Source organism: Neoarius graeffei, chromosome 8 (genome assembly GCF_027579695.1).
Source record: "Neoarius graeffei isolate fNeoGra1 chromosome 8, fNeoGra1.pri, whole genome shotgun sequence".
NCBI lineage: Eukaryota > Metazoa > Chordata > Actinopteri > Siluriformes > Ariidae > Neoarius > Neoarius graeffei.
The window spans coordinates 94,974,816-95,002,142 of record NC_083576.1 but is presented as its reverse complement, the minus strand read 5'-3'; the positions used below and the strand labels follow the sequence as shown (position 1 = coordinate 95,002,142).

The 27,327-nt window shown below is 44.9% G+C and overlaps 1 protein-coding gene across 4 annotated transcripts in view; it reads right to left on the bottom strand.

The window, feature by feature from the left end:
• Positions 1-430: 430 nt before the first annotated feature.
• LOC132891078 (receptor-type tyrosine-protein phosphatase beta-like) overlaps positions 431-27,327 on the bottom strand; it is a 193,786-nt gene continuing 166,889 nt past the window's right edge. For 2 of the 4 annotated variants that reach the window (XM_060928561.1, XM_060928563.1), the window contains one exon: positions 989-2,473. In XM_060928561.1, the coding sequence (XP_060784544.1) occupies positions 2,433-2,473 (41 nt within the window). In that variant the 3' untranslated portion in view covers positions 989-2,432. Of the gene's footprint in view, positions 888-987; positions 2,474-27,327 lie in introns of those variants that run through there. The other 2 variants (XM_060928562.1, XM_060928560.1) reach the window with 2 other exon arrangements.

Genomic DNA, 27,327 nt, shown 5'->3' with positions numbered 1-27,327 from the left:
AACACTCAAGTTTGGTATTGTCATGTCAGCACAAAAGGGCACAGAACTACACTCCCTATCAGCCCAGCACATCACATCCCTCACTAATCACGCTCATCTGTGTCTCATTACACCCTATTAGCAACACTGTTGAAGTTCTAGTTCAGTGTCTCAACATCAAGCATTTGTTGTAGCTTTCGTTTGGTTTCATGTGTACCTCGTTATCATTTATAGTCTGTCTCATATCCACAGCATATCCACAGTCTGGCTCATATCCACAGCTCCTGCTGATGGTTCTTGTTTTGTTTATACTTTACACAATAAATTACCTGCACTTGCATCTGCCTCCTGTTCCACCTCCAGTCAGGTATCATAAAGAATTCCCCCCCACATGCACTTTATTTTGTTGTTACTGTGTTGTTACTACTTTTAATTCCAGTGAAACACAAACTTTATATTATGAATTTTATTTTTTCCTCTTCTCTTTTTGATTTAAATAAAAATTATAAAATGTTTAATTAATAGGCCTATCACACACACACACACACACACACACACACACACACACACACACACACACACACACTTACTTTATGACTAGGTAAATGCTAATGACTAGCAAGACTGTAAAGATGATGAACCAAATTCAAAAATTTCTTTAAAAGATATAAAGATATTACAAAATTCCACTCAAAAACATGCTGCAATAAAAAGTCTTCATTCTGTATGTTAACATTCACTTGTCCTGTACAGGAGCTTATGTACAAGATTTATAAACAGTATACACAGTGTTTATAATATACTTACACATGCTCTATAAAAATAGTTAATAAACATTTATTTCAGTGTTTTAAAAGTGAAGTCTTCATCCAGTCCATACAGATTTTAATGGCACATGGGCACTCCATCTGTAATTCAAATAAATAAAATAAAATAAAAATGTACTGGATATGAAAGAGTTAAATACCGAAACATCATAAAAACATTCAGAATTTTCAACCATGATTTAATATACGAAGTGTACAGATTAATTTTATTTTATTTATTTTTGGATTATTCTTTATGATTCTGAATCCTGAAATACACACATCACACATATACACAGTAGTGCGTGAAATTTGTGAACCCTTTTGTAGCGGCTATCTTAATCCAAAACTTTCCTAAAGCCACATGAGGTGGATGGGGAGTCTCCCGACACACATTCCAGATAAAGCACGCACAGAGAATTGAAATTAAAATCATACGGCGTAGATTTATTCCATCAACAATCCAGTTGACTTTTCAGAAGTGAAACAAAGGCTATAAAATAAAATGGTACTAAACAATAAAGCGAATACTTATCTGAAAACTTATGCGGTCAGAAAACTGTTTCCTCTCTGCCACCTAACCTGCCGTACACCAGATCAAACCAACAAATTAACACCTGCACATTCGTGCCTTAGTGCCGCATGTCTGAGGAGCTACGTGTTCACGTCACACATAACAGGTAAGTACAAGAGCTGCAGGCTAGATCAAAGGTAAATAAATTAACATATTTCATAACTTAAAATTATAACAATGCAATTTAATAATAATAATAATGTAATTTAAACTCTTGCAGGTTTTTAGATCAACTTCAAGATTCCAAAATGTGGCTCCAACATCCTGGCCCCTAATTGTCAAAGCTATGGCAGGACAATTACCAACAAAAATATACAATGGAGCCATAATGCACTGTCAAATAAACTTATTATAGCTTATCTGATGCTTCTTTACCATGATACATACATCAGTCATCAACATCAATTATAGCATAGTATTCCATTCAATGTCCATACATATGGAATGCCCCCCCCCCCTTTTTTTTCAATTCGAAGAACAATTCGCAAGAATCCCCTCAAAGTCCATGCTGTGCATATGTACAGTCCACAGGGTAGGAGAAAAAGTCCAAGGAGTGTAAATGTAGTGCAAGAGTGAGTCGTCCATGTATGTGAAGATCAAAGAGCGTAAATGTGCAGAACTGAAAAGTCCATGAATGCATAGGTATGTACTGATGTGTGGGCATGCAGAGAAATGTTCAGGTTTGTCAGTGTGGCAGCGGGGGTGTGGTCAAGCGCCGGTCTGTGACAGGAGGGCGGAGTCAGGGAAGGTAAGTGGCAGTATCACTACACCTGTTGTTGATTAATGTGTTTGTGTGTCTTCCCAGTGACCGCGCCCTATTTAAGGAGAGAGAGCAAGAGCAGAGGGAGCTCTCTCCACAACTAGACTACTGATGTGTGTGCATGTGTCTGAGAGTATAGAGATAGGCTGAAAAGCTGAATAAAGAGAGTTTTTGTGAACTCAGTTCTGTCCTGCCGTCCTTCTGTGCTCCACCCACTTACACGAACTGCCACAGTGGTGCCGAAACCCAGGAATGAGCACAGAAGAGAACAGCCCCATGGAGTCCTCCACCTTCGCCGACCTGATCCACGCCCTCACCACGGCCCAACGGAGCCAGCACCAGGCGCTGCTCGCCCTCCGAAAGGAGCAAGAACAAGGCAAGGCAAGGCAAGTTTATTTATATAGCACATTTCATACACAATGGCAGTTCAATGTGCTTTACAGAAGTAAAAACAAAAACAGTAAACAATAGAGAAATAAAATTACATAAAATAATTTTATCTTTATTCTAAAATAATTAATTAAAAGAATTAAAAGAATTAAAAGAAAATAATAAGAATTAAACAATAGTAGAAATCTCATCTCATCTCATTATCTCTAGCCGCTTTATCCTTCTACAGGGTCGCAGGCAAGCTGGAGCCTATCCCAGCTGACTATGGGCGAAAGGCGGGGTACACCCTGGACAAGTCGCCAGGTCATCACAGGGCTGACACATAGACACAGACAACCATTCACACTCACATTCACACCTACGCTCAATTTAGAGTCACCAGTTAACCTAACCTGCATGTCTTTGGACTGTGGGGGAAACCGGAGCACCCGGAGGAAACCCACGCGGACACGGGGAGAACATGCAAACTCCGCACAGAAAGGCCCTCGCCGGCCCCGGGGCTCGAACCCAGGACCTTCTTGCTGTGAGGCGACAGCGCTAACCACTACACCACCGTGCCGCCCCAATAGTAGAAATAAAATATTAAAATGCCAAAAAGAAAAAGGAGAAAAAGAAAGAGAAAGGGAAAAAAAACTAGCAGAATAAAATAGAATAAAGTTAAAGTAAATTTAAAACATGCAGAGAAAGTAAAGATTATAAAAAATGTAAAAATATTAATTATTTAACAGAAAGCATCTGAAAACAGCTTGGTCTTTAACCTAGATTTGAAGCTGCCAACAGCAGGAGCATTTTTAATGTCCTCTGGCAGTTGGTTCCATAGCTGTACTGCATAGTAGCTAAAAGCTGCTTCACCACACTTTGTTTTAACAACTGGTTTTAATAGTAAATTTTTCTGTTGCGATCTGGTAGATCTGATTGGGTTAGGCCGCTGCAACATATCAGAGAGGTAATTGGGCCCTGTACCATTTAGAGATTTGTACACCAGCAGCAATGCTTTAAAGTCAATTCTGTAGCTTACTGGAAGCCAGTGAAGGGACCTTAGAATTGGAGTAATGTGCTCTGTTCTTTTTGTTCGTGTGAGAACCCTAGCCGCTGCATTTTGAACCAGCTGAAGTTGTTTGATGGTCTTTTTTGGCAGGCCTGTGAAAAGGCCATTGCAGTAATCAACCCTACTAGAGATGAAGGCATGTATTAGTTTTTCCAGATCATGTTTTGACATAAGTCCTCTTAGTTTGGAAATGTTTTTTAGGTGATAAAATGCCGTTTTAGTGATTGCTTTCATGTGACTGTCAAAGTTTAGCTCGCTGTCAATGAAAACACCAAGATTTTTAACCATTTCTTTAGTTTTAATCCCTTTTGTGTCAAGAATAGTGGTAATCCTGAGTCTTTCATCTTTTTTTCCAAATAGAATTACTTCTGTTTTATCTGTGTTCAGCTGAAGAAAATTTTGTGACATCCAGCTATTGATTTGATCGATACACTGGTAGAGACATTCAAGGGGGGCATAGTCATTTGGTGATAGAGCAAAATAAATTTGGGTATCATCTGCATAGCAGTGATACAAAATTGAATTTTTATTGATAATTTGCCCAAGTGGGAGCATATAAAGGTTGAAAAGTAATGGTCCAAGAATCGACCCCTGGGGGACACCAAAGGTCAAGGGCATTGACGTTGAGGAACAATTTCCCAGGGTAACAAAGAAGCTTCTATCTTTTAAGTATGATTTTAACCAATTGATAACTTTACCAGTCAATCCAACCCAGTGTTCAATTAATTAAAATTAAATTAAAAGCTTATAAAGATGAAGAAAAGAGAAAAAAAAGTGGAAATTCAATGAGAAAGTAAAGTATAGAAATAAAGATTAAGAAAGCAGGAGCAAAGCAAAGAAGCGTCCTACTCGCTTGAGTAGGAGGAGCAAAAAAAGGGCAATGGTTCGAGGCCCTGGTGCTGGCGCAACAGGAAGATCGTCGGGCATTCTGGCACCTCTTCGCGTCGGCGGGGTCCACCATCTCCACTGCCGTGGGCCCGTCCCCCCCCACCCTCACGAAGATGGGCCCGCAGGACGACCACGAGGCATTCATCACACTCTTTGAGCAGGTAGCGGAGACCACAGGGTGGCCGGTGGAACAGCACGCAGCGTGCCTCCTCTCCCTGTTAATGGGAGAGGCGCAGCTGGCCATGCTACAGCTCCCTGCCGACCACCGGCTGGCCTACGCGGACCTTCGCCGGGCCATCCTCCAGCGGGTGGGACGCACCCCAGAGCAACAGCGTCAGCGTTTCCGCGCTCTGCGCTTGGAGGAAGTCGGCCGGCCGTTAGCGTTTGGCCAGCGACTCTGGGACGCCTGCTGGCAGTGGTTGAGGGCCAACCACTGCGACGCCGAGGGACTCATCGACCAAGTGGTACTGGAGCAGTTCGTCGCGCATTTACCAGCGGGAACCGCAGAGTGGGTCCAGTGCCACCGCCCGGCGTCGCTGGATCAGGCAATCGAGCTGGCGGAGGACCATCTGGCGGCTGTCCCGATGGCAGGACAGCAGACGACCTCTTCTCTTCTTTCTCTCTCCCCTCCTCCTGTGTCTCCTCCTCGCCCTATTCCCCCACCGTGGAGGCGGGGGCCGGCGCCACCTCAGCCGGCCCGCTGCACCCGCGGTGCCCTCCCATGTCTCCCTTCTGTGTCTGTCTCTCTCCCCCCCTAGGTGAGTGAGCCCCAGAGCACTAGTGCAGAGAGGAAGCCCGGGCCAGTTTGCTGGTGCTGCGGGGAGCCAGGCCACCTCCAACAGCAGTGCTCGGCAATGGAAGTGGGCACGGTGGTTCGGATCCCCGACGCGCCAGGAGCTGCCCTCGATCGGGCCGGAGCGTATCACATACCGGTGAGTATCCAAGGGGATACATATCAGGCGTTGGTGGATTCTGGCTGTAATCAGACCTCAATTCACCAAAGCCTGGTGCAAGGCGAGGCATTGGGGGGTGCACAATTGGTGAAGGTGTTGTGTGTGCACGGGGATGTTCACAACTACCCTTTAGTGTCAGTCCACTTTTTTTTCTGAGGGGAAAAATTTATAGTGAAGGCGGTGGTTAATCCTCGCTTTACCCACTCTCTAATTTTGGGGACTGATTGGCCGGGATTTAGGGATTTAATGACACATTTAGTGAAGAGTGGGTCCTGTCATTTGACAGGGGGAGGTTCCGGTGTCGTGTTGGCGGGAGCAGCTGTCACAGAGCCGTCTACGTCATCTCCGCGTCAGAGTGAGGAGCCACCGGCCCCTCCTCTCTCTGTTGGGGAATCCCTCACGGATTTCCCATTAGAGCAGTCATGAGACGAGACTCTGCGGCATGCGTTTGACCAAGTGAGAGTAATCGATGGTCAAACGCTCCAGCCGAACGCCACCCCGTCCTTCCCCTACTTCGCAATTATGAAGGATAGATTATACTGAGTGACGCAGGACACTCAAACTAAAGAGCAAGTCACGCAGCTTTTAATTCCGAAGAGCCGCCGGGAATTGGTATTCCAGGCGGCTCACTTTAATCCCATGGCTGGACACTTAGGGCAGGATAAAACACTAGCCCGAATAATGGCCCGGTTCTATTGGCCAGGGATTCGCGTCGATGTCCGTAGGTGGTGTACGGCATGCCGCGAATGCCAGTTAGTAAATCCAGCGGCCATTCCAAAAGCGCCTTTGCGCCCTCTACCTTTAATCGAGACCCCGTTCGAAAGAATTGGAATGGATCTCGTCGGGCCATTAGATCAGTCAGCACGAGGGTACCGCTTTATATTAGTTCTGGTGGACTATGCAACGCGATACCCGGAAGCAGTGCCTCTTCGCAATATCTCAGCACGCAGTATTGCGGAGGCACTCTTCCGCATTATCTCCCGAGTTGGAATCCCGAAAGAGATTCTGACTGACCAAGGCACCTCGTTTATGTCATGTACACTGAACAAACTGCATGGGTTGTTGGGTATTAAGCCAATCCGCACCAGCGTGTATCACCCACAAACGGACGGTTTAGTTGAACGGTTCCATCGCACCCTCAAGAACATAATTAAAAAATTCGTAAGTGAGGACGCATGTAATTGGGATAGATGGCTCGAACCCTTGCTCTTTGCAGTGTGAGAGGTCCCCCAAGCCTCCATGGGGTTCTCCCCGTTTGAATTGTTATATGGGCGTAAGCCGCGCGGCATCCTAGATGTGCTGCGGGAAAACTGGGAGGAGGGACCTTCACCAAGTAAAAACGAAAACCAATACGTTATTGACCTGCATGCAAAACTCCACACACTCACGCACCTAACTCAGGAGAATTTGTGGCAGGCCCAAGAACGACAGACCCGCCAGTACGACAAGGGTACGCGCCTTAGGGAGTTCGCACCGAGAGAGAAGGTACTCGTACTGTTGCCCACATCGAGCTCCAAATTAGTCACCAAGTGGCAAGGACCCTTTGAGGTCACACGGCGAGTTGGGGACATTGACTATGAGGTGAGGCGAATGGATAGGGGTGGGGCGCTACAGATTTACCACCTCAACCTGCTCAAACTCTGGAACGAGGAGGTCCCCATGGCGTTGGTGTCGGTGGTTCCGGAGAAGGCGGAGCTGGGGCCGGAGGTACAAAAGGGAACATTGGCATCGCGTACCTCTCCGGTCCCCTGTGGAGACCACCTCTCCCCGACCCAACTCGCGGAGGTTGCCCAGTTGCAGACCGAGTTTTTGGACGTGTTCTCACCCTTGCCCGGCCGCACCAACCTCATAGAGCACCACATTGAGATGCCCCCGGGGGTGGTAGTGCGTAGCCGCCCTTACCGGTTACCCGAGCACAAGAAAAAAGTGGTTCGGGAAGAACTTGAGGCCATGCTCAAAATGGGCATCGTCAAGGAGTCCCACAGTGACTGGAGCAGCCCGGTGGTCTTGGTACCAAAGGCTGATGGGTCGGACCGGTTCTGTGTCGACTATAGAAAAGTCAACGCGGTGTCTAAATTCGATGCGTACCCAATGCCTCGTATTGATGAGTTGCTCGATCGGCTAGGCACGGCTCGTTTTTACTCGACACTGGATTTAACAAAGGGCTATTGGCAGATCCCCTTGACTCCATTATCCCGGGAAAAAACGGCCTTTTCCACACCGTTCGGCTTACACCAATTCGTCACACTTCCTTTTGGGCTGTTTGGGGCGCCCGCTACGTTTCAGCGGCTGATGGACAGCGTCCTCCGCCCCCACGCCACCTATGCGGCCGCATACCTCGACGATATCATTATTTATAGTAATGATTGGCAGCGGCACTTACAACACCTGAGGGCCATCCTTAAGTTGCTGAGGTGAGCGGGTCTCACAGCCAACCCAAAGAAGTGTGCGATTGGGCAGGTGGAAGTATGGTATCTGGGCTTCCACTTGGGCAACGGGCAGGTGCGTCCCCAAATTAACAAGACAGCAGCGATTGCGGCCTGCCCGAGGCCCAAGACCAAAAAGGGGGTGAGACAGTTCCTGGGGCTGGCTGGCTACTATCGTAGGTTTATACCTAATTATTCGGACGTCACCAGCCCGCTGACTGATCTCACTAAAAAGGGGGCACCAGATCTGGTCCAGTGGACGGAGCAATGCCAGCGGGCGTTCTCTAAGGTAAAGGCTGCACTGTGCGGGGGGCCACTATTACACTCCCCTGACTTTTGTCTCCCCTTTATGTTACAGACGGATGTGTCGGACAGAGGACTGGGGGCCATGTTGTCCCAGGAGGTGGAGGGGGAGGATCGTCCCATGCTGTACATCAGCAGAAAGCTGTCGGTACGCGAGGGGCGCTACAGCACGATAGAAAAGGAGTGCCTCGCGATCAAGTGGGCAGTCCTCGCCCTCCGCTAGTACCTGCTGGGGCGCCCTTTCACTCTCTGTTCAGACCACGCGCCCCTCCAGTGGCTCCACCGCATGAAGGATGCCAATGCGCAGATCACCCGTTGGTATCTGGCACTCCAACCCTTTAATTTCAAGGTGATCCACAGGCTGGGGGCGCAGATGGTGATGGCAGACTTTCTTTCCCATCAAGGGGGGGGGAGTCGGCTGCATGCCAGACGGCTGCCCAGCCTGAGTCGGGCGGTGGGGGTATGTGGCAGCAGGGGCGTGGTCAAGCGCCGGTCTGTGACAGGAGGGCGGAGTCAGGGAAGGTAAGTGGCAGAATCACTACACCTGTCATTGATTAATGTGTTTGTGTGTCTTCCCAGTGACCGCGCCCTATTTAAGGAGAGAAAGCAAGAGCAGAGGGAGCTCTCTCCACAACTACACTACTGATGTGTGTGCGTGTGTCTGAGAGTATAGAGATAGGCTGAAAAGCTGAATAAAGAGAGTTTTTGTGAACTCAGTTCTGTCCTGCTGTCCTTCTGTGCTCCACCCACTTACACGAACTGCCACAGTCAGTATATGTAAAAGCATGCAAATTGGTAGGAACTTTGGAGTCTGACACTGTCAAACTCTTAAGCTGATTGTTCAGCTTCAAGGAGCAAACAGAACTTGTCAATAGGCCTTTGCAGAACATTGGTTTTGGTTTTCACTAACACACTGTGGACAAGATCTTTGGACCCTGACAGGGTCTTCACTACCCGACCTAATGGCCAGGAGTTCCTTGGTGCTGTCAGGTACACTATTGACTACAATGTCATTCACCTTGAAGTTTCTCCTGACATAGGCCCACTTTTGCCATTGCTGCATCAGTGAGAGATATTCAGTAGTCCATCTGTTGGGTTCACCCAGGAAGAGACCCCGATTCCTTCGTGCTGATGCCTTCCCTTCTGAGCGATCTTTGCCAGAAAAGGTCTGCCAGGTATTGTACCTGCTTCCATTGTTTCCTGACATACAAGTCATCTTTGTTGAAGAGTCCAGGTGGTAACAGGGGTTTGGTCTTCAACTGCAGAAGGTGGGTTGGCATAAGGGGTTCAAGATCATTTGGGTCACTGGATACAGTGATGATGGGCCGGTCGTTGAGAATATATTTGACTTCACACAAAGTCATCTGTAGCATTTCATTGTCCAGTGTTTGCTGCTTCAGCACTGGAAGCAGTACCTTTTTCACTAGTCTGATGAGCCTTTCCCACACTCTGCCAATGTGGGCTGCAAATGGTGGATTGAACAGCCACTTGATGCGATTGGTCAGCAGAGCATTTTGGATCTTTTGGTGGTCTATCTGGGTCAATGCTGCTTCTAATTCCTTCTGTGCACACATGAAGTTGGTGCCACGGTCTGTCCTGATGGTCAGTATCTGTCCTCTCCAGCATAGAAACTGCCTAATGGTATTGATGCAGGAGTCTGTGCCCAAACTGCTGGCCACTTCCAGATGAATGGCTCAGCAGACAGGTGAATATCACTCCTCAATGTTTCACATGGGAGCGGCCTCTCTTGACCTCTACAGGTCCAAAGTAGTCAATACCCATATGAGAGAAGGGTGGCAAGTCTGGAGTGACATGATCCTCTGGCAGGTCTGCCATTTTCTGTACTCCAACTTTGGCCTGCATTCATCTGCAAAAGACACAAGATTTTATTATTTTTCTGGCACAAGAGTTGGCAGAAAGTAGCCAGAATTTCTGTCCGAGTCTTGAGAGCATATGATTCCTTCCTGAATGTCCAACTTGTTGATGGATGTCTCTGCCCTCATCAATGACTGGATCTAGTTTGTATATGGAGCTGTCCACTTTAACCAGTTTGCCAATTCTTAAGAGAGTCAGCTCTTGATCAAAGTGATACCATTGTTCATAGTGAATGAATGAACTTCTCTGCATCATCCAGGTCCTCCACGGTTAAGCCTTGTGGCGCATCTTTTAGTTTGGAGGTAGTCATAAGGACTTTGCCTTTCTGACATGGAAGCAGGAGGAGATTCTTGAGCTTCAGCAGCCATGCAACAGCTCTCTGTAGTTTCCTCCAAGAAGAGTAGTACTCAATTAGAGTGGTGGTGGCATGATCCTGGAGGTTGATACAGTTTGCAGTGATGTCTCTCTTCACCTCTGGATCACCTGGAGGTATGTGCCTGAGATCTTGTGGTAGGCCAGGCCATTCAGTTTCATCTTCCTTGACAGGAAGAGAGGGCCATTGAGCCATCTGGTGGAATTCAAGAGTGGTTCTATATGCAAGCCACATGAGGAATCATCTGCTGGATTGTTCTCAGAACTTACAGTACATGCCTCCCTTGATGTTCCTTGGAGAGGCTGTGGATCACTGCAATTCTATTTGCAATGTAAGTATGGAATCGTTTTGTTTGGTTATGAATGTACTTCAGTACTGATGTACTGTCTGTCCAAAACGTATAACTCTCCAGTTCCATGCAAAGTTCCTTTTGTAACATTCTGTCTACCTTCACAGCAAGAGTTGCAGCTGCAAGCTCCAGTCTTGGAATGGTTATCTGTTTGAGTGGAGCTACTCTGGATTTGCCAAGTATAAAGGCAACATAAACATTTCATGTCTTATCTGTGTCTGAGGTAAATTACAGTTCCATATCCTGACTCGCTAGTGTCACAGAAGTGATGCAGCTCAGCAGTCCTTACAACATCAAAGTTCTCAGGCTTCATGCACCTGTCCACTTCAAATCTGCTCAGCTGGTCCAACTCTGTGAGCCATCTTTGCCAGGGTCTGTCCATTTGGTCAGGAATTACTTTGTCCCATCCATATTTTTCAGGGCAGAGCCTCTGCAAGATCTGTTTCGCTTTGAGAACAAAGGGGGAAAGGAGACCTAGTGGGTCATAGATGGAACTCACCACAGAAAGGATGGCTTGTCTGGTAGGAGCTCTGCTTTTGACAGCCAACCGAAAGGTGAAATTATCCTTCTGGATGTTCCACTGGATCCCTAATGCTCTCACAAGAGGTGGTTTCTCTCGGTCCAAGTCAAACCGTTTGACAAGTGCAGCTTGGTGACTTTCTAGAATGGTTTCTAGGACTTCACAGCTGTTGCTCACTCATTTGTTCAAAGTGAACCCCCCTTGGGCACATGCTTTCCTGAGTTCTCTTGTGAGCTGGATTGCTTCTTTCATGGAAGCTACAGACTTGAGGCAATCATCAACATAAAAGCTGTATTTGATTGTGTCAAGCACTTCTGTGCTGTACTGATCTGAATTGTCTACCACTGTTTGTTTCAGAGCAAAGTTAGCGATGCTTGGAGATGATACTGCTCCGAATAGATGAACATTCATCCAGTAAACTTCCAGTGGCTGGCTGACATTCCCTTGTGGCCACCACAAGAATCTGAGGAAGTCACGATGAGGCTCCTGGACTCGCACTTGGTAGTACATTGCTTCAATGTCTGCCATTATTGAGATTCTTTCCTGTCTGAACCTTAGCAGGATGCCTAGGAGTGGACTAGCCAGATCAGGACCTTGAAGTTCTGTGTTGAGAGATTTGCCTTTGTGTGAAGATGAGCAGTCAAACACAACTCGAAGCTTGCCTTTTTGCTTGTGGTACATACCATGGTGTGGTATATACCATACTCTGTCATTGTTCTTTTGCAGTTGTTTTTGTGACACCTTTTCTGCATAGCCTTTTCTCAGGACATCCTCCATGAAAGCCTTGTACTCAATGGCATAAGCAGAATCTTTCTTGAATCTCTTGTACAGACCTAGTGTGCATTGTGATGCCACCTCATAGTTGTTGGGTAAGGTTACATCTTTGTCTCAAAAGGGTAAAAATAAGTGGTAATGCCCATTTTTAAGAATGAGTGAATTTGTTGCCATGTCCATGAATTTCTTATCCTCAACAGACATTTCCTTTTTCTTTTCATATTCCTTTTCAGGAAAGTTGTGATTGTATTGTTTGATGAGCAAATCCTTGAGATTCTCTAATGAGATGAGAATGGTTGTCACCATCACTGTTCCAGTTTGCTCTGTAGCAGGACAAGAATTGAACAGACCATTAACCACCCATCCCAAAAGAGTTTTGACTGCATATGGTCCATTTCCTTGGCTCTTTATTATCTGCTAAGGTTCCATTGCCTTTGGAACAGCGATTCCAATCAAGATTTCAATTTCAGCATCAATTATTTGCAGTTTGATTCCATCCAGATAAGACCATCTCTCCAGATCTTGCTGGGTAAGAAAAGTTTCAACACAAGAATCTTTGTTTGGGTGTATACTCTAGGTGGATCTATATATACACACACTATCCTGTGAGCTCAAAACTCTTAATGGGTCTTTCTTGTCCCATAGTTCGCAGGATGATTTCAGTTCTGTGTCCTTCGGCATTTAGCTGGTTCATTAAGTTCTCAGTGCAGAACGTGGCTGAGCTGCCTGGATCAAGAAAAGCATATGTTTTGATGGTCTTACTGCCTTTGGCAACTTTCATTTGAACTGGAACAATAGCCAGAGCACCTTCCTTACTGGCCCCTGTTGCATGGTCAGCTGAAACCAGTGCACTCTTGACAGGAGTTTCTTTTGGGTTTGTGGGATTCGGTGGAGTCTGCTGCTTTGAGTTAACAATGTAGCAGTGTAGGATGTTTCCTTTTGCAGATTTGACAGTCCATTTTCTTATTACAATCCTTGCTCATATGGTCCTTTTAAAGACAGTTGAAGCAGTGACCATTCTTTTTCAGATGTTCAACCCTTTTGTCATGTGGCTCTGATGTGAATTTTGCACAGTCTGTGATTAGATGTTTGCCTTGACAGAAAGTACAGTACATACAGGCAAGACAGCAGTGGTGTTAGTTTGCTGGAGCACTGTAGATGTCTGTCTTTTGTTTTTGTTCCTCAACCGGTGTCACAGTGGTAACAAAGCTCCCCTTTTTAAATGTCTTAGGGCCAGAGAGTCTAGATTTCAGCACTGTGCCTTTAATGGGAGAAGGATCTTTAATGTTTCCGAATACAGGATGCAACAAGACACTGGACTATGTCTCCAAGAACTTTACAAGATGTTTGAATTGAGCGTGAGTGTTGTTTCTCTGAGCAGATTCATACACTGGGGTCCGCCATCTTTTGCAGAGCTTGTAGGGAAGCTTGGATACAAGCAGTTTCAAATTTGATGCAACGTTCAATTCATCCATTTATAATAATAATAATAATAATAATAATAATAATCTCATCTCATTATCTCTAGCCGCTTTATCCTGTTCTACAGGGTCGCAGGCAAGCTGGAGCCTATCCCAGCTGACTACGGGCGAAAGACAGGGTACACCCTGGACAAGTCGCCAGGTCATCACAGGGCTGACACATAGACAACCATTCACACTCACATTCACACCTACGGTCAATTTAGAGTCACCAGTTAACCTAACCTGCATGTCTTTGGACTGTGGGGGAAACCGAAGCACCCAGACAAAACCCACGCGGACACGGGGAGAACATGCAAACTCCACACAGAAAGGCCTTTGCCAGCCATGGGCCTCGAACCCAGAACCTTCTTGCTGTGAGGTGACAGTGCTAACCACTACACCACCGTGCTGCATAATAATAATAATAATAATAATAATAATAATAATAATAATAATAATGTTCAATTTATATAGCTCCTTTCTCAAAACCCAAGGTCGCTTTACAATTATAGGGAGAAAAAAAGTCCACCAAATAGAGGTCAGGATGTCATTCCAATGGTGAAGCAGCCACAGTCCCACCAAAAGGCACACGAAAACAAGTTCCACACCGCCAGCACAGCCGCCGCAACGCCAGCGGGCAACATCACTTGGAACACCACACCATGGATCCACAAGGCGAGCACAGACGCACTGCCACGCAGAGCACTGACATGTCCCAAACCACCTGCACAGCTGCTGTGACACAACCGAGCAACATCGCTTGGAACATCACGCCAAGCACTAAAACACTGCTGCACAAAGCCCTGGACAACCACAATGTTAAAATGAGCAACAAGCTCACTTAGCTAGGAGTCCATAGCTAGGAGCACAGGCATCACCCACAGCGAGCCAAGGCCTAGAGGGAACCGACGCCCAAAACTGGGTCCAGAGCTACATCACAACCGGTGGACAAAAACACTCAAACAAAAACAAACATCAAACTACACAATCTCTCTCTCTCTCTCTCTCTCTCTCACACACACACACACACACACACCAAAAAAAGAAAGGGGGGGGAGAAAATAAAATAAAAAGCTCCGGTGAGAAGCGGCAGCCAGAATGTACTCTCAACTGGAAATGGAAAATTTTTCCCTGGGTCTTGCTTGGCATTACAACATTCTCTCAAATACAAGGCATAGCAGTGGCGGCTGGTAGTCTTTCAAACAGGGGAGGCTGGTCGGTTATGATATTTCCAGATTTTAAAAGAAAAAACATCAATTTTGCCCATACTCTTGCCTCTGATCTGGCTGATTGTTGGCAGGGTCACAAACTGTGAAATAACAGGTTCTTTTGGCCCATTAGCCTACTGTCCAATATACATGATGGTAGTGTTGGGGGGGGGTATATTTTAACATTTTATATTTTAAAATTGTGGCATGTTGTTTAAAAATTGACCTCGGCTGTGTTTTTGTTTAAAAATGTTTTCCAAATTGTAGCGGTGTTTAATTCATATCCAGAAAAACATATATTCCAATATAATATACTCAGCATAAACATTTTAAATAGATTCTATATTTTTGGTCCATCCATGACATATTACTAAAGTAGCCTATTTACTGTTGTTGATGTGGGTCACTTGCTGTTAGCCAATTCACTTTCTCGTACCAGGAGAGCTGAAAGGAGCGAGTATTATTCCCTACCTTTTTCACCAAGTCAATTTGAGGTGTTGGTCTACCCTGCTCTTTAATTTACATTTTTTCCTCGAAAGGAAGACTGGCAAATGGCTTCACCAAAATTAAATCAGCAATGCTTGGCATCCGTGCACAGCTTTCTTGCTAGCTGACTAGCCCCTCAAGTTCAAGTTCAGTCACTCAAATAAACAAAATTTCTGGAACTAAGGTAGCAAACTTGACAACACTATATTTACAATGAAAATATATACAAACTAAAAAAGCTGGTAGAAACTGTATGTTTTGAATGAAATCGAAATGTAAGCCGATCTCTTACAATACACCACAGCACTTGTGAATCCGCATGGGACTGAACTGGTGTTGCCAGATACTGCTGACGTTATCCAGCCCAAAATATGTTCAAAACCAGCCAAAATGCAGGCAAGAAATCGCCCAATCTGGCAACACTGTCCGTTGCCTGTCTATAGTTGAAACGAGCTGTCAAAGAAAATATTCGGCCGCTTTCACGAATCACCAGTCTCCTCGCGGAAACTGCCATGTCCCTCCCATGTGAGGCTCGGAGTCCGTGGGCGGGCATTTTCGCAGTATTTGTCCAATAACCGTCTTGCATTTTGATATTGAAAAGTGCAGAGCTCCCAAATGCCGTTGAAGTCCATTGAGGCTGGGAGTCCGTGAGACTCCGTGGGCGGGCATTTTCGCAGTATTTGTCCAATAATCGTCTTGCATTTTGAGATTGACAAGCACATAGCTCCCAATCCACTGAGTCTGGGCTGCATCGCGCTGTCACGAGGGGGAAAAACTCACGCACACATTAGGCGAACTGGGGAAAGTTATAACGGAATGATTTCGCACTGTAGTGGGTTGAGCACATATATTTCTATGATTCTGGATCTGAAATAGCAATGTTATAAGGTCGGCTATAACATAAGCCTAGCGCAATTCATCCTACACGATGTTCGTCATTTTTAGAGGAGGCTGAGCCTCCCTCGTTGTCTTAGAGCAATCGCCTGTGAGGCATAGGCATGAAGTGATTTTCCATCATCAGCCTTAATGGCTGTCCAGTTCAAAGCCTTTTCCAAGTACGGATTTGCGATTTTCATTTTGTCACCAAAGTATCTCTTAGCAGTTGTTTGGCTTCAGTGTAGCCTGTTCGAGGATCCACGTGCATGCAACTACACACAAGGTTTTTGCCCTGCCCTGCACTGCTCCAGAAAATACAGCCTAACCTGACAGCTGCTTGTCTTGTCTTCTATTAAGTATTTAAAGGCATAAATAAAAGACTGGAAAGACAATGGGTCACCATCGAACACTGGTACTTCCCTCTTTGGCAACAAAGAAATATTCTGCTCCCTAAACATGAGATCAGTGAGTTCCTTTTGCTTTTGAAGCATTATACTGATATCTTCAGTGTTGTCATGACTGGACTCAACATGAGGGCTAGAGGACGATGCGGCCACCTGAGAGTTACTGTGAATATGCCTGACTGCTTTCTGAAGTGGTGTCTTGGGTACTGTCGCAACAGGAGAGAATTCAATGGTAGAGACATCAGCAAAAGTGGGTTCTGTGCTAACTTGCTTACTTTCTTCATAGTACATGGAATGTACTCAAAAGTCTAGGAACATCATCGAAAACATCAAACAATACATGTAATGTTGGTTTAGATATTGATGGTGACATATGCTTTGACAAATCAAAGGTGTCAAATTGTTTTAATAATTTCTTTACTACTGTCGCCTCAAAACTGGTAGATCATTTGCCAGAATGTAGTGGAAAATATGGTAAACCACATGTAAATTTTTATTATAATTCACTAGGTGTGCCTGAAAATGGTTTCTCTCTCCAATGTGTCACTGAAGAAACGGTCCTCAATCTGTTGTCAAAACTTGAAGTCGGTAAGGCAACTGGTCTTGACCAGTTGTCTCCTAGGTTTCTCAAAGATGGTGCTACAGTCATTGCTGCCCCCCTGACTCATATTCTAAATTTGTCTTTATCAACAGGAGATATACCAGCAGACCTCAAATCTGCCAGGGTTACTCCTCTTTATAAGAAAGGTAACAAGCTCGAAGCTAGTAACTACAGACCTGTTTCAATCCTGAGCACAGTATCTAAAGTACTAGAGAGGGTTGTCTACGATCAGCTAGACGCGTACCTCCGAGCCAATAAGCTCCTTTATCAATTTCAGTCTGGCTTCAGATCTACCTATTCCACTAATACTTGTCTTGTTCACCTGACTGATTATATTAAACAGGAGCAAGACAAAGGCCATTACATAGGCATGGTCCTTCTTGATCTTCAGAAGGCATTTGACACCGTAGATCACAGAATAATGATAGATAAGTTAGAAGCCATTGGATTACAGCGTCCAGCCCTTAACTGGTTCCAGTCGTATCTTCATGATCGCAAACAGATGGTGGAAGTGGGTGGAACACTGTCTTCATTTGCAGACATTACTTGTGGTGTTCCCCAAGGGTCCATACTAGGCCCTCTTTTGTTTTTGATATATGTTAATGACATTCCATCATCAGTCACCTGCATATTGCTTCTGTACACAGATGACTCTGCCCTGATTGTCTCGGGCAAATCATGTATTGACATTCAAGAATCCCTGTCTATAGAGCTGGAATCAGTTAGAGAATGGCTGGTAGACAACAAGCTGTCCCTACATTTGGGAAAAACTGAGTCAATACTTTTTGGCTCAAAACAGAAGTTGCACCAGTGCAACTCAATAGAGGTGCAATGTGCTGGAAAAACATTGACATGCTCTTCCCATGTCAAGTACCTAGGAGTTGACCTGGACCAATCCTTATCTGGAGACAGGACTGTAAAGAACATTATTGGCCGGTCAAATGCTAAGCTCAAGTTTCTGTATAGGCAAGCCAAAAATATTAACCTTGAAACTAAAAAGCTCCTAGTGTTTGCTCTCATCCAGAGCCATTTTGATTATGCCAGAGCATCTTGGTACACTGGCCTCACTCAGAAGCACAAGAACAGGCTGCAGTGTACCCAGAACAAAATCATTCGGTATCTTTTGAATGCACCAGCCAGAACCCATATTGGGGCACAGGAATTTGAACAGGTCCGTATGCTGCCAGTTGAGCTAAGAGTCCATCAACTAAAATTAAATATGGTCTATAGCATCATCCATCATCAGGCACCAGACTATCTCAATGATAATTTTATCAATATTAACCAGGTTCACATTATCAATACCAGATCCAGTAACAATGCTCTGTACGTTCCACATGTAAAATCATTTGGAAAAACATCATTTTATTACTCATCTCATCTCATTATCTCTAGCCGCTTTATCCTTCTACAGGGTTGCAGGCAAGCTGGAGCCTATCCCAGCTGACTACGGGCGAAAGGCGGGGTACACCCTGGACAAGTCGCCAGATCATCACAGGGCTGACACATAGACACAGACAACCATTCACACTCACATTCACACCTACGCTCAATTTAGAGTCACCAGTTAACCTAACCTGCATGTCTTTGGACTGTGGGGGAAACCGGAGCACCCGGAGGAAACCCACGCGGACACGGGGAGAACATGCAAACTCCACACAGAAAGGCCCTCGCCGGCCCCGGGGCTCGAACCCAGGACCTTCTTGCTGTGAGGCGACAGCGCTAACCACTACACCACCGTACCGCCCCATTTTATTACTCAGGAATCAAAATTTGGAATCAACTCCCCAACGATATTAAAGGTATTCAGAACAAGTCCAGTTTCAAACTGTCAGTGAAGAATCACCTTTTTAATGGTCTTAGACAGCAAGAAGATAATACCTTTTTATTTTACTAATTTTTTTTTCTCTAGTCAAAATTCTTATTACTGTTCTGTTGTCTGTATAGCTTTTCCCCCTTTTTTAATTGTTGTTTGGTTGATCTTATCATATTTCTATTTATAAAAACGTTTGTTATTAATATTATTATTCATATTACTTTATACTTTCATAAATCATAACGTTGTTATTGCTGTTTTACGTGTTTTAATGGGACCACAATGGAAATAAGTGCTTGCGCTTTCTTGTGTAATCCTGATTTTAATGTATTTTGTACTTCATTTTACATTATGATCGAATCAAATCAAATCAAATCAAATACACATTCATTGCATCACCCTGCTGTTCAGCATCATCACTGAATACTTTAAGTTTAGCATCTGCTGCAGCTATTTGTGCTTGTAATTCCATTTGTTCCCTTTTTGATTTTAAAACAGCTTCCTCTATCTATAGCGCGTGCATAGGTGGTAAAGCTTTAGAACATGCCTCCAGAGCGGCCTTTTCTGCCACGGCTATTGTAGCAGAAGAGGACTTAGAGGTTTTAGAAACATTGGAGATGCTATCTTTTGTTTCATTAGCTGTTTGCAGATTTTGCTGTTGATTTTTCCAGGTTTCAATCTCTTTCATGAAGTAGTTAAAGTTCGTAATTCTAGGCTCATACCAATCGACATGATCATTTTCCTTTTCTTCATCATCAAGGAAATCTTGCACTGATTTATGCACAGTTTTAAAAGTCATGAATATAGCCCAGTAATGCGTTCATGTGCTCCTCAACCTGATTAATGTCTTCATTTTCCACAAGTAGAGCTTTAATTTCATTAATCTTCCTCGTGGATACTCCTAATTTACCTCTGCGCATTGCAGTGAGTGATTTTAAAATCTTCGCGGCCTCCTCGGCAGTCTGATGTCCCACGTCAGTCTTTTTGCTTTAAACAGTTCACAGCTCTCTTTAAGTATCTTAAAAACATTCAAATCACTAAATTCAAACAATAAAGCTTCGCTGCTTGCATTACCGTCTTACTTGTTTACGTGCCTTGTTTTAAGCATTCCTTTTCAGCATACGTTCATTTATTGAATTGCATGGTTACTCATGACTGATGCATTGTTTCATTCATTCAGCCGCGTCCTTCCACTTCAGCCTCAAACAGCAAACTTTTCCACAGTCCATAGTAGGGCTGTAACAATATGCGTATCGAAATCGAAATCGTGATACGCAGAGCCACGATCCGTGTCGTGATACAAGAAGGCAGAATCGCGGTACACCCTTTCAAACTTCTCCTCAGCCCAAAAACAGAGGTGCTTCCAAACTTCAATTTATGAATACTTTACGTTTTATTTAAATTACATTTTAAACTTACTTAAATTACTTTTATTTTTTATATCTATTAGTAAGTCGTTTTTTCGCCGACCTGCAACAATCTTCTGCGAGTCACGCAACGTCCACACTTGCCACTGGCAGAGCATTAATTTCTTTTAAGCGGTCGCCATTCTGGTTGCGACGCGGGGAGCGAATCTGTAAACAAGCAGCTCATTGGCTGGCTAGGTGTGCCACAAGCCAATCACAATCACTTGACCGGAAAGGCATGCAGTGTTGCCAGATTGGGCGGGTTTAGGTGCTTTTTGGCTGGTTTTGAACATATTTTGGGATGGAAAACATTAGCAATATCTGGCAACACTGAAGGCATGTCTGCTTGGGCGGAAGCCTTCTGCGGTAGTTACATTTTGACACGCGAGCAACGTTTCACCATAAAAATTCCGTAATTTCCATCTGTTTTCCGCGATCACAGAAAATCATTGGCCCTATGAGAGTGAGACAGTGAGAGAGCCAGCCCCCCCCCCCAAAAAAAAATCTTAACAGATTTACACGATTTGGAAAAATGACTTTTTCAGAACCGAAAAAACCAGAGCTTCCGGCTCAACAGTATTATTTTGAGAAATAAAACAGTCTTTGGATATACATTTGTTCATTTTTGCATACATATTACTCATTCTCTGCAGTGGTCTGAATTATTTGTTATTAAATAGTTAATGTAAGTAAGTAAATGTTAATAAGTCAAATTTATTACTTTAAAAATACATTTAAAAAAAATCGTGGGTGTATCGAATCGTGGGTCAAAAATCGCGATACGAATCGAATCGTGAGTTGGGTGTATCGTTACAGCCCTAGTCCATAGTGATATAATCCACAGAGATGTGATCCACTTGGTTACCCTTTGAAAAACGTCAGTCTTCTGTGTAGTTTTCCAACTATCGTAGTGGCTATTTTAATCCAAAACTTTCCTAAAACCACGTGAGGTTGATGGGGAGTCTCCAGAAACACATTCCGGATAAAGCACACACAGAAAAGAGAAATGAAATAATAAGGCATAGATTTATTCCATCAACAATCCAGTTGAGCTTTCAGAAGTGAAGCAAAGGCTATAAAATAAAGTGGTACTGAACATCCATCCATTATCTGTAGCCACTTATCCTGTTCTACAGGCTCACAGGCAAGCTGGATCCTATCCCTGCTTGTACACCCTGGACAAGTCGCCAGGTCATCACAGAGCTGATACATAGAGACAAACAACCATTCACACTCACATTCACACCTACGCTCAATTTAGAGCCACCAATTAGCCTAACCTGCATGTCTTTGGACTGTGGGGGAAACCGGAGCACCCGGAGGAAAACCATGCAGACACGGGGAGAACATGCAAACTCCGCACAGAAAGGCCCTCACCAGCTGCTGGGCTCAAACCCAGGACCTTCTTGCTGTGAGGTGACAGTACTAACCACTACACCACCATGCCGCCCTTGGTACTAAACAATAAAGCGAAAACTTATGCGGTCGGAAAACTGTTTCCTCTCTGCCACCTAACCTGCTGTACACCAGATCAAACCAACAAATTAACACCTGCACATTCACACCTTAGTGCAGCATGTCTGAGGAGGAGCTACGTGTTCACGTCACACATAACAGATAAGTGTCAGTAAACCCCCTGAGAAAACTACAAACATGGATACCCTGAACTACAGTTCCCAAGACACACAGTGCCCTCTGTCTCCAGCCTACTGAATCTCAGCTGTCTCTCATTTCCTTAATCAGCTGTCTCTCTATTTAATCTTCCCAAACAAACAGACACACCATTATGAAGTATCGTCCTGCTAGCTCAGTTCATACCAAGCCTTGTGGTTTTTCTGACTGTCTCTCGTATTTCTGACCCTTTGCTATTTCTTCCAAGTTTTCGCTCTTTGTCTTTCCTTCGCTAAGTTGTTCGCCGATCGCCCGGCCCTCGCTAGTTTTCTGACTCCAATTTCTGTCTCTTGTCTTGGCTTTGTTGACAGTCTGCACTCTGCTCTCCTCCACACATACATCTGTAAATGCCTGCATTCTAACAGGATACTTCGCCAACATGGATGTAGCGGAGGATACAAAACACACTGCTCTGAATGTGCAGGGGCGTTTCCTGGGAGAACATCAACAGATGCTCACTGATCTCAAAACTAGGATGACACAGCTCACAACTGTGATGTCACAGGCCCTCCTGCCACACCCTGAGTCTCCTCCTAGCCCAGCGCTGCAACTTCCCACTCCGGAGAAGTTCACTGGAGACACCATCGCATGTAAAGGTTTTCTACTTCAGTGTTCTATGTATTTCGCCACCATGCCAAACTTATCTGATGAGCATATAAAATCATTACATTTCTATCCTTTCTCACTGGCAAAGCGCTCCACTGGGCAACTGCTATTTGGAACAAGGGTGGTGAGCCTACTGCTTCCTATGAGCATTTCCTCTCCCTATTCAAAAGAATTTTTGACCATGAACCAGAGGGGATTGAGATTGGTGAGAGTCTATTCACCAGCTCTCAAGGCTCTCGAAGTGTTGCTGAATATGCCCTGGACTTCAGGACGTTAGCAGCTGCCAGTGGATGGAATGACCCAGCCCTTAAGGCAGATTTTCACCAAGGTCTGCGCCCTGAGATCATCAGTGAACTGGCCAGCAGAGATGAGAACCTCACCCTGAACTCCCTCATTGACCTGGCAATCCATCTAGACCAACTGCTAAAATGCCGACCATCTCTCCATCTAAATCCTTCTAAATCACTCTAAATCCTTTAATATTCCAGTATTGCTAAGGGTAGCATCCTCCACCTATGTCCTTTCTGCTTTTATTGACTCAGGGTAGAGGAGAACTTTATTAGCAACACCATCGTACAGAAGCTCAACCTGCCTACCACCCCTCTGCACAGCACACTCAGCATTAGGGCCATTGATGGAGGACCCATAGGCAATGGACTTGTCACCACACGCATCCATCCAGTCCAGATTCAAGTGGGAGCATTACACAAAGAGTTCATTTCCCTGTATGTGACCACTACCATTGACCACAACATTGTTCTTGGATATCCTGGCTACAGTTGCATGACCCTTTGATTTCTTGGCAAAATAAGGAAATTCTTCAGTGGTCACCATGTGCTTCCAGAGCTGTCTTTCTTGTCCTCAAATCAAAGTATCGTCCACCTCAGTAGAAAGTCCTCAACCAAACTGCATGGACAATGTCCCTGAGTGTTATCAGGATCTATCAGAAGTTTTCAGTAAGGGGAAGGCCTACAGGCTACCTCCACACCGGCCATATGACTGCACAATTAACCTACTACCAGGTACTGTATGTCACCACCATGCGGTCATATTTACTCTCTATCCCAGAAGGAACATGTTGCTATAAAGGAACATATTCAGGAAGCTCTCAAACATGGATATATCCACCCTTCCAAGTCTCCTGCATTGGCTGGTTTCTTTTTTGTGGAGAAATGAGGAGGTGGACTAAGGCCTTGCATCGATTACAGAGGTTTAAACCAGGTCATGGTAAAATACCCTTATTCACTTCCCCTGGTCCCAGTGACTCTGGAACAACTAAGATCAGCAAGGATATTTTCTAAGGTAGACCTCCGCAGTGCATATAATCTGATCCAGATTAGGAAAGGCGATGAGTGGAAGACAGTCTTCAGCACTACCACGGGACACTTCGAGTACCGGGTAATGCCTTATGGCCTTTCTTTGGCTCCCAGCATGTTCCAGTGACTGATCAATGACATGCTACAGGACATGCCGGGCAAATATGCCATTGCTTACACTGATGAAATCCTGATATACTCATCCGATATCAAAAGTCACCAGGAACATGTCAGAGCAATTCTCAAGCATGTACTGGAAAACAATCTCTATGTAAAAGCTGAAAAGTATGAGTTTCATCAAAGCAAAATCTCTTTCCTCGGCTATATCATCAGTGCAGAAGGAGTAAGCATGGACTCAGCTAAAGTGTCAGCAATCACGTTCTGGCCAACCCCAAAGTCCATTAAGGACCTTCAACGGTTCTTGGGCTTTGCGAACTTCTACCACTGGTTCATTCGAGGTTTCAGCTCTCTGGCAGCTCCCTTGACAGCATTACTGAAAAAGGGTCCCAAGCACCTACATTGGAACTCGGCAGCAGAGGAAGCCTTCAGCAAGCTCAAGCTTGCCTTCACTTCGGCCCCCATACTCCAGGATCCTGACCCTACTAAGCCATTCATCGCGAAAGTGGATGCGTCGGACACTGGAGTAGGGGCCATTCTTTCCCAATACTTTGGGGAGAAACAGAAGCTACACCCAGTAGCTTTCTTTTTGAAGAAGTTATCTACAGCAGAGAGGAATTATGATGTGGGGAACGGCGACCTGCTTTCCATTAAACTAGCCCTCAAGGAGTGGCAGCATTGGCTAGAGGAAGCTACTCACCCCTTCATAATCCTCACAGATCACAAGAACCTAGAATATCTCAGGAAAGCCAAAAGGTTAAATCCATGTCAGGCCAGGTGGGCATTATTCTTTACCCGATTCAACTTCACCATTTCATTCTGCCCTGGTTCCAAGAATACCAAAGCAGATGCCCTATCCAGAACTTTTGGGCCATCACACCAAGACTCAGCTTCTCATCCTATCCTTCCACCACAATGCTTTGTATGATCCATCACCTGGGAACTGGACAAAGAAATAAGGAAGTCACAGCCTAAAGCCCGTCCCATTCATCTCCCACCTGGCCTTCTCTATTTACCCAAGCATCTTCGCAGCAGACTCATCACCTGGGCACATGCATCTCCTGCCACAGGACATCCAGGCAGTCAACGCACGTACCAAATGTTAAGAAACAAGTATTGGTGGGAGAACATGCTCACGGAAATAAACCAGTTCATTGCTTCATGTTCTGAATGTGCCCAAGCAAAAGTTCCAAGAACCTCCCCTGCTGGCAAGTTATGCCCCCTCCCAATTCCTCAAAGACCCTGGTCACACTTAGCTATTGACTTTATCACCGATCTACCTCTCTCTCAAGGTAACACCACCATAATGGTGACTATTGACCGATTCTCTAAAGCACTTAAACTCATCCCATTGCCAGGCATCCCCACAGCTTCTCAAACCGCAGAACTGTTGTTTCAACAAATCTTCAGGTATTATGGCATCCCCGAGGACATAGTCAGTGACCAAGGCTCCCAGTTCATTTCATGCTTCTGGACAGGTTTCATGGAAAGATTGGGAGTATCTGTGAGTCTCACATCAAGCTATCACCCCCAGTCTAATGGCCAAGTAGAAAGAGCAAATCAGGAGATTGGTTGTTTCCTGAGGATCTACTGCATGTGCAACCAGGGGGACTGGGCATGCTTCCTCCCTTGGGCTGAGTATGCACAAAACTCGCTCAAACACTCAGCTACCCAGTTAACACCTTTCCAGTGCATACTTGGCTACCAACCACCCTTATTCCCCTGGGATGACACACCCTGCCAAGTACAAGTAGTCGATGACTGGTTCACATGCAGTCAAACCATCTGGAAGGAGGTCCATCAGCATCTTGAATCAGTGTGCGCCAAGTATAAGGAATATGCGGACAAGCATAGAGGTGAGACTCCGAACTTCTCCCCAGGCAACAGAGTATGAGTGGCCACAAAGAACCTGAGAGAACCCAACACCTGTAGAAAAATCCAGCCATGCTACATTGGGCCATTCAAAGTTGTGCGCCGCATTAACGATGTATCATACCACCTTGAACTTCCCCCTCACAGCTGAGTATCTCCTACCTTCCATGTATCACAGCTAAAACCTGCTATCCCAGGGCCCCTTGCCAGGAACACACCAGTCCAGGAGCACACAACACTCGATCTAGAGGGAGAACCCATCTACCAGGTTAATAAGATCCTCAACTCAAGACAAAGAGGAGGCCAATTCGAGTACCTGGTAGACTGGGAAGGATATGGACCAGAGGAACAAAGTTGGGTCAGGATCAAGGACATTTTAGACCCTCTTCTAAAACAAGAATTCCATGCCCAATATCCCAACAAACCAGCACCCAGAGGTAGGGGTCATCCAAGAAAAAAAACATAGCTCCCGGAGGTAGCTCCTTCGGGGGGGTTCTGTCAGTAAACCCGCTGAGAAAACTACAAACATGGATACCCTGAACTACAGTTCCCAACACACACAGTGCCCTCTGTCTCCAGCCTACTGAATCTCAGCTGTCTCTCATTTCATTCATCACCTTTCCTTCTATTTAAGCTCCCCAGAGAGCCACACCATTGTGAAGTATCATCCTGCTAGCTCAGCTCATACCAAGCCTTGTATCTTTTCTGACTGCCTCTCATATTTCTGACCCTTTGCTATTTCTTCCAAGTTTTCGTTCTTTGTCTTTCCTTTGCTAAGTTGTTCGCCAATCGCCCGACCCTCTCTAGTTTTCTGACTCTGATTCCTGTCTCATTTTGGCTTTGTTGACAGTCTGCACTCCATTCTCCTCTGCGCATACATCTGTAAGTGCTTGCATTCTAACAGTAAGTACAAGAGCTGCAGGCTAGATCAAAGGTAAGTAAATTAACATATTTCATAACTTAAAATTATAACAATGCAATTTATTAATAATACTGTAATTTTAAATTCTTGCAGGTTTTTAGATCAACTTCAAGATTCTAAAATCTGGCTCCAATACCTTTTTAGAATTTATATATATATATATATAATATTTTGTGCATCAATATGACCTAAACATCAGATTTTTCACACAAGTCCTTGGAACTAAAGGCCTCTCTCACATTGGCTCACGTTCACGAGTCCACCATCGAGAGAACTCTGAACACCAATGGTGTACATGGCAGGGCTGTAAGAAGGAAGATTCTGCTCTCCAAAAAGAACATTGCTACACAACTACAGTTTGCTAAAAAGTATGTGGACAAGCCAGAAGACTATTGGAAAAATTCTGCGGATGGATGAGGACAAAATAGAATATTTGGTTTAAATGAGAAGCGCTTTGTTTGGAGAAAGAAAACACTGCATTCCAGCATAAGAACCTCATCCCATCTGTGAAAGATGGTGTTGGTAGTATCATGGTTTGGGCTGTT